Below are 17040 nucleotides of genomic sequence, written 5' to 3'. Positions count from 1 at the left end.
TGAGTTTTGAAATTGAAAAGTATGTGTCTTCAACTTTATTCCTTTTCAAGATAAATTTGACAACTCTGATCCCCGGCATTCCACATGAGTTTTAGACTTGTTTGAAAATTTCTGCCAAAAAAAGGGCAGCTGCTATTTTGATAGAAATCTTGTTGAATGTGTAGATCAACTTGATCCATGAAAATTGGATGTCTTTTCATTTATTCATATCTTCTTTTAAGCTATTTTTAATGTTGAAGTCATGTACTTTTTTATTAAATATATTTCTAAATGCTTCGTTCTTTTTGAAATGGAATTCAAAATATTATCTTCAGGTTTTTCATTGCTAATGTATGGAAGAACAATTCAGGGTTTTTTTTTTTGTTTTTTTTTTTACTTTAATGTTGTATTTGCAACCTTATTAACCTCAAATATTCACTCTATTTTTTTGTGAATTTCTTAGGGTTTTCTATATGAAAGTTCACCTCCTCTGTAAATGTAGTTTTACCCCTCCTTTGTGATCTGGATGACTTTTATTTCTCCATTTCACCTATTTTCTCTGAGTAGGTCCTCCAATATAATGTTAAATGTAAGTGATAAAAGCTGACCTTCTTGTCTTTTTCCTGTCTTTCACTAAGTATTTTGTTAACTGAGGGTTTTTACATGTGAGGAAGTTTCCTTCTATTCTTTATTAAATAAGCTTGTTTGTTTTAATCATAAATGAGGTGATAGATTTTGTCAAAGTGTTTTCTGTCTTTATTGAGATGCTCGTATGATTTATCAATTTGTCTTATTGCTATGGTGTATAATATTGAGACTTGGTTTGCCAGATGCCCCAGTTACTTTTTAGCCATTCTAGAGGGCAAAAAGTCAACCAGATCACAACTTTTGTTTTACTTTCTGCTTCTAAGTGGGAGAGGAAAGAGTCCAACCATTTTCAAAGGTGAGCTTTCAGTGGGCAAAAATGTTTAACAGTTTGCATTGCTCTGTCCTTGAAGTAGGAGTTCAAAAATTTAAATCAGTTCAAGTGCTTGAGCAAAGTTTTAGATAAGCCTGGCAGAAAAAGAGGGGAAAAAAAACAAAATGCAATTGGAGCAGCTCCCACTCACCTTGCATTCCAGCAGTGACCTCCAGGGAACCACAGTGTTAACCCTCTACATGCGGATTTTTTGCTGGGGGTCTGCAATGAGAAAGAAAAGGATTTTTTTTTTTTGATGCTCTGCATTTTTGTGACTATTTTACCTGGGTGTGTCTTAGTTCAAGCACTTATAGCAAAAGACAGTGGGTGACTTAAATGACAAACAAGCATTTACCCCTCCCTCCACAGTTAGAAGGGAGAGAATCTGTACAAGCAGATTCATTCAATGTGATGAGGGCCTGCTTCCTGCTTGGGGACAGCCACCTTCATGCTGTTTCTTTATATAGAAGGTAGAGAGAGAGTGCCCTTGACTCTTCTTCTTATGAGGGTATTAATACCATCATGGGGGATCTAAGTGTAAGACCTCTCCTGTACCTACTTGCCTCCCAGAGGCTCCGCTTCCAAATGCTATCACTTTAGGGTGGGGTGGTTAGACACAAACATCCAGTCTATATCATGATATATGATAAAATTTTTATAATTTCATAAATTCCAAAGGGAACATCCCAATCTGTGAAAGGAAAAAATAATGTTAGCAAGGCGTAATTTGTTTTTCTTTTTGCATTAGAGTTTAAACCCTTTGGGTATTACAATCAGAATAAATCTCTATAAGTGATGATATTAGCTATGATTTTTGCATATTGGAGCCTCTGATAAAAAGAACACAACACTAAATGGGAGAAAATCTACAGACTGAGATTTACTTTTGGAGTTTTAAAAATCAATTTTTTAATTTGCTAATGAGCTCTCAGAATCTGACCTTTACAGGCTAATTTTCCAGCTTGAAGTGCATATTTTTGAGTGGGTCAAATGGGCTCTAGGACTGACAAGGGCTTTTAGAAATCCTTGCTTTTCATTTGGATTTGAACCATGGCTTTCTGGCTCTGCAATATCTTGGCTTTGCTGGTGAAGAAGAGTGGCTGGTTTGTTTTCATAAATTTTAATTACCTTGACCTCACTCTAAGCTGTTATGACCTGCTATGGGTTGTTTTGCCTGAGCAGACACTGTGCAAAACTGAAAGCAGGTTCAGATTCCATCAACAGAACTTTTATTTGGAGACTTCATTGCATATTTAGAATAACTCTCTGTGGGGTCCTCATTTATAAAAAACATCCAGAGAGCTGGAGCTATATAGATCACTTACAGATGCCCATGAGGAAGAACATGTTCTCTGTACAAACTATATATATATATATATATATTTTTTTTTCCTGTTTCTCAGGCTGACCTCAAACTCCTGAGCTCAAGTGATCCTCCTGCCTCAGCCTCCTGAGTAACTGGTGAGTAACTGGGACTAAAATTGAACACCACTGGGCCAGCTCCTATTCAAAACCTAACTTCACATGAAGAAGCTAGTTTAATTCTATTATTATTATTATTATTATTGATTGAAACCAGGGCCTTGCGAATGCAAGGAAGGCTCTCTACCAACTGAGCTATATCCCCAGCCCCTACTTTAATTCTTTTTAACTGACACATAATATTTGTACAGATTTATTAAGTACATTGTGATATTTTTAACTCATGCATGCTTTGGGTAGTGATCAACTCAGGGTAATTAGCATACCTGTTGCCAAAACCTTAGTCCTTGTCCCCCAAGCCAATCCAGTATTGAGGACATGATTTTGAGAAAAAGGAAAAATAAGGTTAGTTGCTTTGCTAGCAAAGGAGAAACAGAGGACTCCTGTCCCAGATGCTTGATTCTGCCCATGAGCAGAAATGAGGGGGATTTTAAAGAGGTGACTCAAAGGCTACATTCCAGGTGTCCCTGTTGGAGGTGTAATTCACTTGTGAATTGGGAGACAGTCATTTCTGAGATTTTCTGGTGCCATCCCTAAAGTCTGAATTACTTAATTCCTGTGGTGGGTGTAGACTCAAGCACGGGTAACTCTGCCTAGGATGGGGAAGAAATGTAATCCTGTTTCCCTTGAGATTATGTAGGGGGGAGGTTAGGGAGGAGCAGGGAGAGAGGGAAGCAAAGAAGCATGTCCATTTTAAAAATCAGTTGCAGTGGCAGAGCAGCAAGGGCTGCCTTCAAAGTATGAAGTGGACCACGGGCACATACCCAGCACCTAAACGTTTATCATTTCTGTACAGTGAGTACATTCAACTTCCTCTCTCCTGTTTTGAGATGTATAATGTGAAAGGCGAGTGACTCACCCAAGGTGGAGATTCAACCAAGAGATTTTATTGGGGGGCTGCCCGAAGGGGGAGAAAAGGAGAGCAAGAGAGCAGCAGCGTGAGCCTGCAAGCTTCAGCTTAAGAAGGGTGGCTTTGGCGATGTGGCGGGTGCTGATTGGCAGGGTGACTCAGGAACAGGTGAGCAGACTGTGTCCCGCGAGGATTGGTTGAGAAAAATTTTGACTTTGGCTCCCTCCAGCTTGGCACCCCTTGGAGAGGAGGGGGAAGGGGGAAGGGATTACGGGATGTTCTTCTCAAGAGACAGAAACCTAACTTCATCAGGGAGAAACCCAATGGGGGAATAAAACCAAAAGGCAAGGTCTCCCACACAGCGCAGAACACAATGTATTATTGTTAATTATCGTCATCCTGCTGCGCCAAAGAACATCAGAACTTATTCCTTCTTTTAAACAATGCTGAGAAAATTGGTTATTTACTTGAGGAACAATGAAACTGAAAGCCTGGCTCTCATCAGTTACAAATATCAACTGAAAATGGATTAAAGATGTAAACATAAGACCCAAAGCTAATTGTATTTGTAACTTGTGATTCCTGCCCAAACCTGCATGTTAGGAATGGACATATCACAAGAAGTGTGAACCCTCCACCCACTTCTGACAGGTTGAATTTTGACCCATTCCCAGGGTTTCTTACTGTTCTTAGTTATTGTACTCCACTTCTTTGACTGCAGCCTTCCAAAAATGACTCATAGCCTGACTTTACTTACCTAATTTTTCCTCTAGTACCCACCTTAGTAAGGCAGTGTATTTAATGCAAGTGTCCCCAGAAAAGAATATAGCTTTTTCAAGACTGCTTACTTAGATAACTGCTCAGGACAAAAGAGGTAGAAGGTTATGAAAAACTACTTTGAAAATTTTTGAAAACTCTGAACATTATTAGGAATGTGTACCTTTCTGGTTGTGTTGTTTCTATTTTTTTTCCTGTAAAAATCTTTCTCCTGTCCACAATGTATCTTGACAAAAAGGTCTGGGAGAAATTTTTTTAAAAGATGACTAGAGGGGGGCTGGGGATGTGGCTCAAGTGGTAGCACGCTTGCCTGGCATGCGTGCGGCCCAGGTTCGATCCTCAGCACCACATACCAACAAAGATGTTGTGTCCGCCGAGAACTAAAAAATAAATATTAAAAATTCTCTCTCTCTCTCTCTCTCTCTCTCTCTCTCTCTCTCTCTCTTCTCTCACTCTCTCTTTAAAAAAAAGATGACTAGAGGGAAAGGTTGATTACTGAATAGAGCACATTGATTTTGCAAAAATAAAGAAAAATCTGTTCCTGCCACCTACAGAGGCACAGGTGTGGGCCAGGGGCATGAGATACACTAATAATCATTGTTTTTATTTGCTCTTGTTAGTTACACATGATAGTAGAATGTATTTTGATACTGTTATACATATATGGAGTATAACTTCTGATTCTTCTGTGTGTACATGATGTACAATTACATTGGACATGTAATTATATATACACATAGGAAAGTCAAGTCTGACTCATTCTACTTTCTTATTCCCATTCACCCTCCTCTCCCTTCATTTCCCTTTGTATAATCCAAAGTACTTCTATTTTTCCCTACTCCCACCCCTTGTGAGTTACCATCCGCCTATGAGAGAGAACATTACACCTTCAGTTTATACCCAAAGGATTTAAATCAGCACACTACAGTGACTAGCTACATCAATGATCTTTGTTTTTAAAAACTGTTCCTGGAAGCTTTCTTCCTTACTTGAAGGAAAGCTCCCTATGTGGCCTTTCCAAACAGCTCTAAGTGCTTTGTATTCAAAATTCTCAGCCTGTGTTTGTTCACACCTGATAGCATGCTGACTATGAAACAGCAGGGGGATGTCTCCAGAGTTTGTATTTTCCATGTTGAATAGCTCCAGATGCTGGACATGAGGCTGATAAACTGATGTTATATCTTTTGATGTCTTTGGAACACACAGCCTTAGTCAGTTTCTCTAGAACCAAGACTAATTGAAATTATTGTTAGATTAGACTGGGAAGTCTAAGGCAAGGGTTTTCATGATGAAGGCTACATTTGGGGCCCTAGTAAGTAGGACTGTCTGACAAATGTATGTCCTACCTGAGGGTGCCTAACAATTTTAAACGTTTTTCTTTTTCTCCCCCAGTGCCACGGATGCAACGCAAAACCTCATGAATGCCAGTCAAGTGCTCTACCACTGAACTATATATCACCAGCTTTCAAATGTAAACTTTTTTTTTTGCTAGGGGTAATACAGTATATGCTTCCTGGGATTGTATTTTTTTATGTGTACCCTTACTAGCATGAAAATGCCTCAGTCCTGGAAGTATTCCAGCCCAATTTAAACTTACTGATCAAAGTTGTGCTAAGGCCCAAATAGGTTAAAATAAAAAGATAAACACAGAAACTTCAGTAGAAAATCACATGGCTTTCTAAACTAGACCTTTGTAGTTAATACAACTTATTTTAAATTGGCTAAATCCAGGACCCCTATAGGGTATAACCAAGATCAATACTGCAGATTGGTGCTACCCTGCTTCATGGGGTTCTATTGATAATAATTTTGCTAGCTAAAGGTGGTCAAGTTTCTTGATTTTTATCAAAGAACTAACTTTTGGTTTCATTGATTTTGCTCTAATGCTTTTTATCACTCTTTCATTTATTTCCACTCAATATTATTTCCTTTCTTCTGTTGCTTTGGGTTTAGTTGGTTCTTCTTTGTCTAATTTCTTAAAGTGAAACAGTATGTTATTTATTTAAGATCTTTTCTCTTTTTAAATATAAATGTTCAGAGTGAAAAATTTCCCTCTAAACTGTGTTTTAGATGCATCCCATTAATTTTGACATGCTGTTTCAATTTTTGTTTATTCATCTCAAAGGTTTTTAAATTATCCTCATGCTTGCTTTCTTTTTTTGGTACCAGGGATTGAACCCAGAAGTGCTTAACCACTGAGCCACATCCCCAGCCCCTTTTATATTTTATTTAGAGACAGAGTCTCACTGAATTGCTTAGAGCATCACTAAGTTTCTGAGGCTAGCCTTGAATCATGATTTCCTTTTTGATTATTTTTAGGAGTATTTTGTTGAATTTACATGTATTTTTTTTTGTACATGTCCCAAGGTTTAAATCTGCTATGCATTTCTGATTTCATTCCATTATGTTTGGACACTTACTCTGTATGATTTCCTACAATATCTCAATCCAGTGGATAGTTTTCTCTCCTTATCTGGATGGATTAGTTAGCAGCAATTGACTTGGTGATCATGCCCTACCTTTTGGACTTACCCCAGCCTCTTTCATTTTACTACTCTCTTGCTTCTTATCTCTCTGACAGTTTTTTTTCCTTTTACAAGGCTCTGCCTTCTCTGTCCCCTAGTTAGTTATTTATAATTTGACATTGTGTGTTTGTCTCTTTCTCTAGTATGGTGAAGTTATTGATAGATTGGTTCAAACATGTTGTATACATTCCTTACATATATTTTAAGAAGATGCTGCTAATGTACCATAGCTATTAAAATGATTAAAACTTTTAATTGGGCTTCTGGTATAAAAATTATTTTTCCTAAATTATATAGATTGGTGTTTTTCATCAGTTCTGTAATATTTTCAGTAATAACCTGTTTAAATATGGTGTCTAACCATTTCTTTGCCTTTTCTTTCCTTACTAGACTTTGATTAAACATATTTTTATCTTATTTACTAGATTCTTTTACTATCTTCTATATACTTTCCATCTTTCATTTCTTTACCCTGCATTCCAGATAGTATTTTACTTACTTTCCAACTCACTAATTCCATTTTCACTTGTATCTAGTCTCCTGTGAATTTTTCAAATTTCAGTTCTTATGCTTTTAACTTCTTTAAGCTCCACTTTGTTGTTCCTCAAATCTATTACTTCTACTTGTTATGGTTTTCTGTTCTGGGCAGAAATTTTCAAAGCTAAAATTTTCTTTTCAAACAAATTAAGTATGTATTTTGTGTTTGAATTTTTATAACTCCAACCTTTAAGGAACTCTTTGTGTACCTGTTTCTATTGTCTGTTCTTTGGCTAATTCTTGATTGTGGATCTTGCTTCTTAGTTCTTGGTTATCTAGGCCTATGAGTCAGTCATTGTGTTAAAAAATAATTTGTTGGAATTTGAGTCCTAGAATAAAACCAACTTTTTCAAAAAAGGATTCACCTATGCCTTTGTTAGATGCATATTTTCCTACCAGTTCAGAACCACCTTAACCAAAGTGGTTTGTCCCCAGATAAATGATTTACTCAAATCTTGGGTGCAGTCTCAAATGAGGGCTGGTCCATTTCCACTTCATCTTCTCCTAGATGTTGTAGCCCTTTGGAATCCCAGATTGCTCTTCTGTCAACTTTCTTCCTTAAGTAGTCTCTGGATTTTGATTTATTTTATCTGCAATGAACTTTCAAAACAGTTTTCATATACACTTACCTCTCAAGATTCTTAGTGTCCCTTCAATTTTGACTGTTAATTTTTCCTATCTTATCAGCTCATTGGTGTACAAATTTGAAAACAGATTTCATTCATCTATAATATATTTTGTTGAAATAACTTAGCCCATCATAACTGGAAATGGGATATGTGGCCTTTCAGTATAATAACGGATCACTCTGGATTGTATGGGGTTTCTCTTTTGTAACTCTCCATTCTATGTGCCAGCATTGCAACAGTCAGGCTTCTTGATCGAAAGCAACAGAAGCCACGTCTGGCTATTTTGGATGAAAAAAAAATTATAAAAACATACTGAGTACTTTTACAGAATATCAAGAAAGTCTAGGAAAACAGACTTGAGAAAAGGGCCTAGACAAAATAAATTCACAGGAAGATTGAAGCCAAAAATCATTCCACAGAACTAATTGAGTATACTGTTGCCATCTTCACTGGTAAACACAAAAGGTACAGATTTCACTGCCAATACCTTTGGCCTCATCTATAGATATTCTTGAAATTGAATGTTACCACCATCTGTGATACTGCCTCCTGAAACAAAATGTCCTCCCTTCCTTGTGTCACTGTTTTCTGATGCAGGATCTATGATGAGTGCACCTGATCTAAACCCAGTCTGGATCATGTGCCTACACCCTGGAAGGGGAGATAGGTAAGTGAATGTCTCCTATTTAGAGCTACCATGATAAGAGAGAATTTTTGCTTTCTACCCAGATTCAAAAGGCAGAAAATTTCCAAATGTATTAATTAGTTCTACCACATTAGTGCTCTTTTGACTATAATTATCTATTGGTAAAATTGTACAATGCTCAGTATTTTTCTCATGCAGCCCAGAGTATACACAGATTGGAGGAACTCATGAATGTTATGTCAAAAAGCAACAGAAATCCGATCACCTGCAGACATTGGAATCTTCTCATCTAGGCGCAGTATAAACATTGTCTTCACTGCTCTGCTTGCCACACATTTGAGATCTTCAACAGGCTCTGGATTTTTGGCAAGTGTGACTAGAGAGACTGGTGCCAATATGTATCATAGAGCATAGAAAATGTTTAAGGATCACAGTCAAGAATAAAAGTAGTACTGCTCTGTTTCTCCACCAATTTGACATAGAACACTGTCTGCTGTGCTTGAGAGACCACTTTGCTGGGTTTTTGGCTCAGATAGACTGGTGTAATTAGTATATTTACCTGTCTTATATTCCAATTACTTAATCTCCAGCTCATCACCTTGTATAAACATTATGTTTGGGCTTAGGTTGTGGCTAAGCGGTAGAGCGCTCGCCTAGCGCGTGCGAGGCCCTGGGTTCAATCCTCAACACCACATAAAATAAATAAACAAAGGTATTATGTCTAACCAAAAAATAAATATTTGAAAAAAAAAACATTATGCTTTTACAGTTTTTCACTAAAGGCTGCTTCTTCAGCTAGAGTTCCATTGCTGGAAATTCCATGGAGTAGGATGTAGGTTACTCAGGAGAATTGCAGTCTAGGTTTAAATTCTACTTCTGTCACAGAGCACTGTGAATGAAGAATCTGAAGCAACTAGACAGGTCTTGAATAAGGAAAGCCTAACCTAACACAGTGGCTATAAATTATATCTGGGTAACTCCCTATTATACATTTATAGCTCTGATATTCTCCTGAACTTAAGACTTAGACATCCAAGTGGAAATATCAGGTAGGCAGTTGGATATATACTAAACATCAAATACATAACATGTCCAAAGAAGAACTCTGGTGATGTTATCCAACAGACCGATTTTTTGCAAATCTTTCCTTTCACAATGAAGGATGCCAAGATAAATGCCTCAATCACTGCTGACCTTTTTTTTTTCCTTTTTTTTTGTGTAAGTGTGTGTGTGTGTTTGTGGTGCTGGGGATTGAACCCAGGGCCTTGTGCATTCGAGGCAAGCACTCTACCAACTGAGCTATATCCTCAGCCCAATTACCATTGATCTTATTGAGGAACCTTGAATAAATATTCTTCCAATTGTTTCTAGCTTCTTGTTAATTTCAAGAGTTTGGAAAAAGTTGTTTTTCATAATTTGGAATATTTTCACTGTTTTGGTAAAAAAGTAGATTTATGGAGATTCTTACTCCATCATTATAGAAGTTCTTTTAGGTCTATGTTCTTTAGCTATTCTTAGCACAAGAAATATAGAGAAATGAAATTATCACATTGTTATCTGTCTGGAACCAAAATCTTTTTAAAGTTTTGTTATCCTGTTAATGTTGGGATTCAATTTTCTAAAAGGTCATTCAGAAAACTTTCACATATTTTTATGAATCATATTTTTCTGAAGGTTTCTATTCTTTTGCTGTTGTTGTTTGTTTCTATTCTTATAATATCTTTCACTTTGGTGCCAGGGTAATGTGGCTTTATAAAATTAGTTGGAAAGGTATTCCCTCCTCTGTTATCTGAAAACTACTGTGCAGAATTGATATATATTTATTCTTTATATTGGAGTGAATTTGGCTGAGACTTTTGTTTTCAGATTCTTAATCATGTATTCAATTTTTTAAAATAGACTCTTCTGTTTACATATTTGGCCTTTGGGGAGTTTATATAGTTTGTGATTTTTGAGGAATTGGCAAATTCCATTTAAGTTGTCAACTTCATGTGTGCATATCTGTGCATAGTATTCCATTATTATTCTTCCAATATCAGTTGGATCTACATTAATGTGCCCTTTTTCATTCGGGATGCTGATAATTTGTGTTTTCTTTTTAATTCTTGCTAGAGGTTTGATAATTTTATTAATTTTTTCAGGGAGTCTGCTCTTGTTGAATTGATTATTTTCCTGTTTTATATTTTATTAATTTTTGTTCGTATCATTGTTGTTATCCATAGCATTTGCTTTGAGTTTATTTATTCCCTGTTATTTAATGGGGGGCTTAGGTTACTATTTTCAGGTTTTCCTTTTTTTTATAGTATAAGGATTTAATGCTACAGCTTTCCTTCTAAGTACTAATCTTTTTTTTTTTGAGATTTAATGAATGAGTCTTTTCTAGCAGCATTTAATACATCACTCAAAAGAACAAGTCTTAACTGAGAAATACAGGATACCTCGTTTTCACAGTAATTTTTTTTAAGTCCCAGTGATGAAAACTTAAGACAGCTTCCTCAAAGGAAGTTAAAACATTGATGAATCCAGTGTAGCCAGTGTTTAGCACATCCAGCTTGACTGTCTTTTAACTTAGTCTGAGTCTTTTGAGATAGTTATTCCTTTTTTGTATTGTTGTTATGCAGCCATGGAAGGAAAAAACTGAACATTAAAATCATCAACAATATACCTACAGAAGGAGCCAGCCAATACACTATAAAAAATTGAGGGAAAGCTTCATCAAAACACATGAAATGAAGTGAAAGTGCCAATGCTGGATTAAATACAGCTCCTGTTATACTTCCTCCTGCGTAGGCCAAAAAGGTGATGAGTGCAGCCAGCAGGTGGATACGAAGCTTGGTTCGGACCTCCTGGAACTGCAGCAGAGCGCTGTGGAAGATAAAGGAGCAGATGACCTCTGTGATGATTGCTTGGGGTAAATCGAAATTGATGGGATTCTTGCAAGCCAAGTTCCTCTCGCTGAAGTGATACTTGGTCAGACCCAAGTTCCACAGGGCGCTTACACAGTACCTGCTGCACAGAGCGCTAACTAGCTGAGACGACAGCCTCACTGCACCCATCTCGGGGGACATTCCCCCCAGCATCATCTGCATCATCACGCCGCACGGATTGCCGGAAGTGCCCACCAGAGTCAGGCCATGCACCAACGAAAAGAAGTAGATGAGCGTCAGCGTCCAGGTGGGGTGCGCGGAGTCCTGCGCACTAAGCAGTTGTAGCTCATGGGTGCAGCAGCAGAGCTGGAAGGTGGCCAGAAACTCCAAAGCGAAGGCGTGGGCCAGGGGCCTGTGCAGTTGCTGCCGAGCAATCATGCGGCCCAGACCCACGAACAGCACAATCGACAACATAAGCCCCAGAGAGGTGCAGGTGTCCCGGACCTCGGGCCAGAGCCCCGGCTGCGCCGACATGACTCCCTTACTGTATGACTAGCGGGCGTGCTCCAGAACGACAGGGCCTGAGTCTTAAGTCCGCAGCCCCGCCCCTCCTCACGCCCCTAGGGAGGGCCAGCTCTAGGCTAGCGGGAGGTCCCAGGGCGTCACGCTGGAGGGATCCTGCCCCCTCCCCAGCTCGAAGGTGTTGGAACCGGAGCCCGGGAGGAGAGGAGGTGAGGGGCGGCGAGGGAGCTGTGCTTGAGCATTGGCTGAGGGGCCAATGGTCAGCGAGCCCAACACGCACAGCTCCTCGGCCTCCCTCTGCTACTGGAAGCCAGTACTAATCTTTTTTAAAAAGATTTTTAAGAATTTTTTTTTAGTTGTAGTTGGACACAATATTTTATTTATTTTTATGTGGTGCTGAGGATTGAACCCAGGGCCTCAGATGTGTTAGACATGCATTCTACCACTGAGCCACAACCCCAGCCCTCTAAATGCTATTCTTGCTGCATTATACATACTTTATATATTGTACTTTTATTTTTATTCAATGCATGACATTTTCTTATTTTAATTGAAAATGCCCTTTGACACATATGTGTCATTGAATTTCCACATGCTTAGTGATGATTTTCCTGTTCTTTTTATCATTGATTTTAAGTTTAATTATGTTATGATCTAAGAGCATGCTTCATATATTTCAATTGTATTACATTCATTAAATTCAGACTAATTGCCTAGAATATGGTCTATCTTGGTAAGTGCAGCACGTACACCTGAACAATTTTATTATTGTTGTCAAGTGAAGGATTCCACAAATGTTTGATGCACTACTAACTTCTGTAACTTTGGTGATCTTCTTTCTATTGTATCCATTACTAAGAGGGGCATATTGAAGTTTCCAAGAATAATTGTAGATTTGTCTATTTCCCTTTTTAGTTTGGTTAGACTTTCTTCATGTCTTATTCCATTGTTAATGGCATACACATTGAGTTTGTCATGTCTTCTCAGTGAAAAGCCTTTTCATCATTAAGCAATATACCTCTTTACTCGTTTAATTTTATTCATTTTTCAGTCTTCTTTGACATTAATAAGTCATTCCAACTTTTTCAAAATTTTCCATACTGTATCTTTTATCCATTATTTTTTACTTAACTTTATTAGTAGCAAGTATCTTGTACATGGCATACAATGCAGTCGTTTAAAGAAAACAATCTGACAGTCTTTATTTTTAATAGAGAAGCTGAGTAAAACCTGGTGAGAGAGCACAGTGCATTTTCACTTACACTTGTCTAATCCCTGATTCCACGCTCAGTGGCAGTCTGAAAGTTGTTAGTCCACATTACTTTTGTGAATTTCTGATGCCTGAAGGAGCAAGCTGGACTTGTCAATGAATTATGCTTTTCTGTTTTTGTACCCGTGGCCCACTTTATGCTTTGAATGTAGCCCTTGCTGCTCCGCCACTGCAACTGATTTTTAAAATGAACCTGTTTGTTTTTCTCCCTGCTCCTCCTTCATCTCTCCCTCTACCTCCCTAAGGTAACAGGATTACCTTTCTTCCACATTTTAGGCAGAGTTATCTGTTCCCTGTAAACACCCACCATAGGAATGAAGCAATCCAGACTTTAGGGACGGTACAGAATATCTCAGAAATGACTATCTCCCATATTAACCAGTGGATCACAACTCCAACAGAGAACACATGGAATGTAGCCTTTGAGTCACCTCTTTAGAAGCCCCCTGTTCCTGCTGATGGGCACAATCACAGCCTTTGGGACAGGAGTCCCCTGTGTTTCTTCTTTGCTAGCAAAGCAAAAAAACCTTCCTTTTTTCTCAATACCGTGTCCTCATTATTGGATTGGCATGAGGACAAGGACAGAGCTTTTGGTAAAAATTTAGACCTGTTGGAATGTTCTCTGAAGGACTAACAGAAGGGGTTGGCCTTTATTTCACTTATCTAGGAACTCTCCCCATTAGGAAAAGCAGCATACCAAAGGCACTTGTTGAAAACATTTAAAAATGAATGAAGTGACTGCTTGCCGTCACCTAGAGAAAAAAATCAACTGGGGCAAATAATAAACAGACCAAAAATCCTGTGAGGATGGAACCACCATTTGACCCAGCTATCCCTCTCCTCCATCTATACCCAAAGGACTTAAAAACAGCATACTGCAGGGACACAGCCACATCAATGTTTATAGCAGTACAATTCACAATAGCTAAACTGTGGAACCAACCTAAATGGCCTTCAGTAGATGAATGGATTTAAAAATGTGGCATATATACACAATGGAATATTACTCAGCAATAAAAGAGAATAAAATCATGGCATTTGCAGGTAAATGGATGGAATTGGAGAAGATAATGCTAAGTGAAGTTAGTCAATCCCAAAAAACAAATGCTGAATGATATATATATACTGATTCATAGTGGAATTAAGGAGAAGGAGCATGGGAGGAATAGATGAACTCTAGATTGGGCAGAGGGGTGGAATGGGAAGGGAGGGGGCATGAGGTAATTAATGATGGTGGAATGTGATGATCATTATTAGAAGTACAGGTAAAAAGACATGAATTGGTGTGAATATACTATGTATACAACCAGAGATATGAAAATTTTTGCTCTATATATGTAATAAGAATTGTAATGCATTCTGCTGTCATAAATAATAAATAAATAAATAAACAAATCCTGTGAGGAAGGTCTGCAGGAAGGAAATACATGAAAATTGAATACTGTGAAAAGTTTCCACATATTAGAACTTAGAAGGGGTGTGCTTTCCCAGAGCTCACTGCATGCTCAGGAAAAAAAAAATCAAACCTAAGAAGGCACAGCTTTCAGCTCTGGATGGCCTTCAAGTTCTGTGCAAGCAGGAGGTAAAGGTGAGGTGAGGATTGGCGAGTTCCTGGGAGAGGGTTGGAAGCATGTTCCGCTACCCTCAGTGTCTGTCTTCAAGATGGGGAAAATTGTTTCTGGCTTCAGGAATTTAAGGCCATCTCTGTTAAGTCATTACCCCTCCGAGTCCACTTTGGTAATCATGACAATGACTACAGTATTTACAAGGAGTTTAGAGAAGCCACTAAACAACTAGAACCCTCACAACACACCAACAGCAATAAGCCCACGTCAGGGGAGGAGAACCCCAGCAAAAGTAGCTCCATGGGTACTATGTTTTTATTTCTCCATATGGCTTCATGCTACTGTCTAGTGTCCTTCAGGATTTCCAGAGTTACTATATAACAATGTTAAAAAAGGTCCATTTCTTACTAAAAAATTGCAAGTCATGAAATGAAATAAGAAAGGATGAACTATTCACAGTGAAAAAGAAAAACAGAAACTGTCCAAAAGGAGGCTTAGATATTGTACTTAACAGATGTATTAAGTAAAATGTCTTAAATAAACTCAAAGAGTTAAAGAAACCAGGAGAATAATGTCTCCCCAAACAGAGAATCTCAATACAGGTATAGATGTTCTATTAAAATATGAGAAATTCTTAGCCAACCGTAGTTGTGAATGCCTGTCATACCAGCAACTCGGGAGACTGAGGCAGGAGGATCACAAGTTTAAAGCCAGTCTCAGCAACTTAGGAGGCCCTGTCTCTAAATAAAATATTTTAAAAAGGCTGGGGATGTGGCTCTGTGGTTAAGTGCCCCTGGGTTCAATCCCCAGTGGAAAAAAAGGAGAGAAATGACATATAAAAGATAAATTCAGGATAAGAAAATCTAACAAGTATAAAATGAAAAATTCAGTAGAAGAGTTCAACAGCTGATTTAAACATTCAGAAGAAAGAATCAGTGAATGTAAAGGTGTGTCATTTGAAATTATCCACTCTGCAATGTAAAGAGAAAAAAAAATTGAAAAGTGAACAGTGCTGAAGGAAACTGAAAGACGACATAAACCTTGCCAACATATTATGTTCTATGAGAGGAACAGAGGAGAGAAGGGAGACAGAGGATAGAAGAATATTTGAAGGAAGTACCTGAAATTTTCCCAAATTTAATAAAACATATGAATCTATACACCCAAGAAAGTTAATGAGCTCCAAGTGCAAGAAACTGAAGGAGATGCACAGCACAAGCTATTGTAGTAAAATAATTAAAATCCATGACAAAGAATCTTGAAAGAAGCCAAGAGAGAAGTGACCTTGACATACAAATTATCAGGTGGATTCTTTTTACTGAAGACGGAGGAAAGCCATGGGATGACACCCTAACATATTGGGGGAAAGAAAAAAAAAAACAAAAGTCTGTCAACCAAGAATTCTACAACCAGGAAAAACATGGTTCAAAAATGAAGAAATTAAGACATTCCAAGATTTTAAAAAGTTGTCACTAGTACACTTTCCCTATATGAAATTGTAATGAGAATTCTTCGGTTGAATTGAAAATACACTAGACAGTAACTTAAAGCCATATGAAAAAATAAAGACCATCAGTAAAGGTAGCTTCATAGGTATTACAGTGTTGTAGGAACAGACCAGGTCAGATACCACAGAATTAGCAGAAAGCAGATTTATTTGGCTGCAGCCAGGTTCAGAAGAAAAAGATTTTGCTGTAATCAATCAATCCCCCTGAACCCCAAGTTCAGGAAGTTTCAGAACTTTATACCCAGTGTGTAGGAGGAGGGGCTCAGAAGTGCACAATCTGCAGAAGTTCACATAAAAACAGCTTTTTCTCTCTAATTTGCCCAGAACACTTTTTCTCTCAGTGTTCTGGGCAAATTAACCCTTCAAAGACAGTACCTGAGAAAGGGAGAGCTTCTTCTCCCCTTTCTTCCCTCCCCCTGCCAGCTGTTACCATGGAGCCCAATGAGTAAATTATCTTTGAAATGCAAACATCTCTGTGAAGCTCCTGCCCAAGGCCTCAGGCCTTGTTAAAGACCTGCAAACACACTTCCCACTTGAAAACTTTTACCAACTATTATATATCCTTACAATACTAGATAGTCCATAATTGTTGTGAAAAACTATTAAATTGGGTGTTCAGCACCTGGAATGCTGGTCTCTTTCAGACCCGTGGCCAAGTAAGATAGAGCAACAGGAAATAGAAACTTAACTATATTCAACTCTTTTGTAGAGATATTTTTAAATAAGTAGGACATAATAACTATTTTCTGTCTGTTGACAAACTAGCAATTAATATATAGAAGTAGAAAACATAATTAACAAGGTAGTTCTAAATTATATAGTTACATCAATCTATGGTGCACCAAATCCCAAGATGGCACCTACCAGGCAAAACATCTTAAAAAATGGAACATTTACAATACCAGAATTAGATTAGGCCTAAAGAA

General features: G+C 37.9%; 1 protein-coding gene and 1 long non-coding RNA gene across 2 annotated transcripts; one reads left to right on the top strand and one right to left on the bottom strand.

Moving 5' to 3' along the window:
- Window positions 1–1778: 1778 nt before the first annotated feature.
- LOC144371749 (uncharacterized) lies at window positions 1779–10666 on the top strand. Its single transcript, XR_013431842.1, has 5 exons — window positions 1779–2398; window positions 3124–3214; window positions 5439–5517; window positions 8335–8404; window positions 8582–10666. It is a non-coding gene; the product is annotated as an uncharacterized LOC144371749 (long non-coding RNA).
- Window positions 10667–10758: 92 nt separating this feature from the next.
- LOC101963282 (aquaporin-11) lies at window positions 10759–11843 on the bottom strand. Its single transcript, XM_021735502.3, has one exon. The coding sequence runs from the start codon at window positions 11782–11784 to the stop codon at window positions 10975–10977; it is 810 nt and encodes a 269-aa protein (XP_021591177.2). The 5' UTR covers window positions 11785–11843; the 3' UTR covers window positions 10759–10974.
- Between the last annotated feature and the right edge of the window lie 5197 nt (window positions 11844–17040).

The sequence above is a fragment of the Ictidomys tridecemlineatus genome, chromosome X (genome assembly GCF_052094955.1).
Source record: "Ictidomys tridecemlineatus isolate mIctTri1 chromosome X, mIctTri1.hap1, whole genome shotgun sequence".
Lineage (NCBI taxonomy): Eukaryota > Metazoa > Chordata > Mammalia > Rodentia > Sciuridae > Ictidomys > Ictidomys tridecemlineatus.
This window is presented reverse-complemented; position numbering and strand designations above follow the sequence as displayed.

Bases quoted from the DNA above. Each gene is read 5' to 3' on its own strand.
- LOC101963282 (XM_021735502.3), bottom strand. From the start codon at position 11,784: ATGTCGGCGCAGCCGGGGCTCTGGCCCGAGGTCCGGGACACCTGCACC.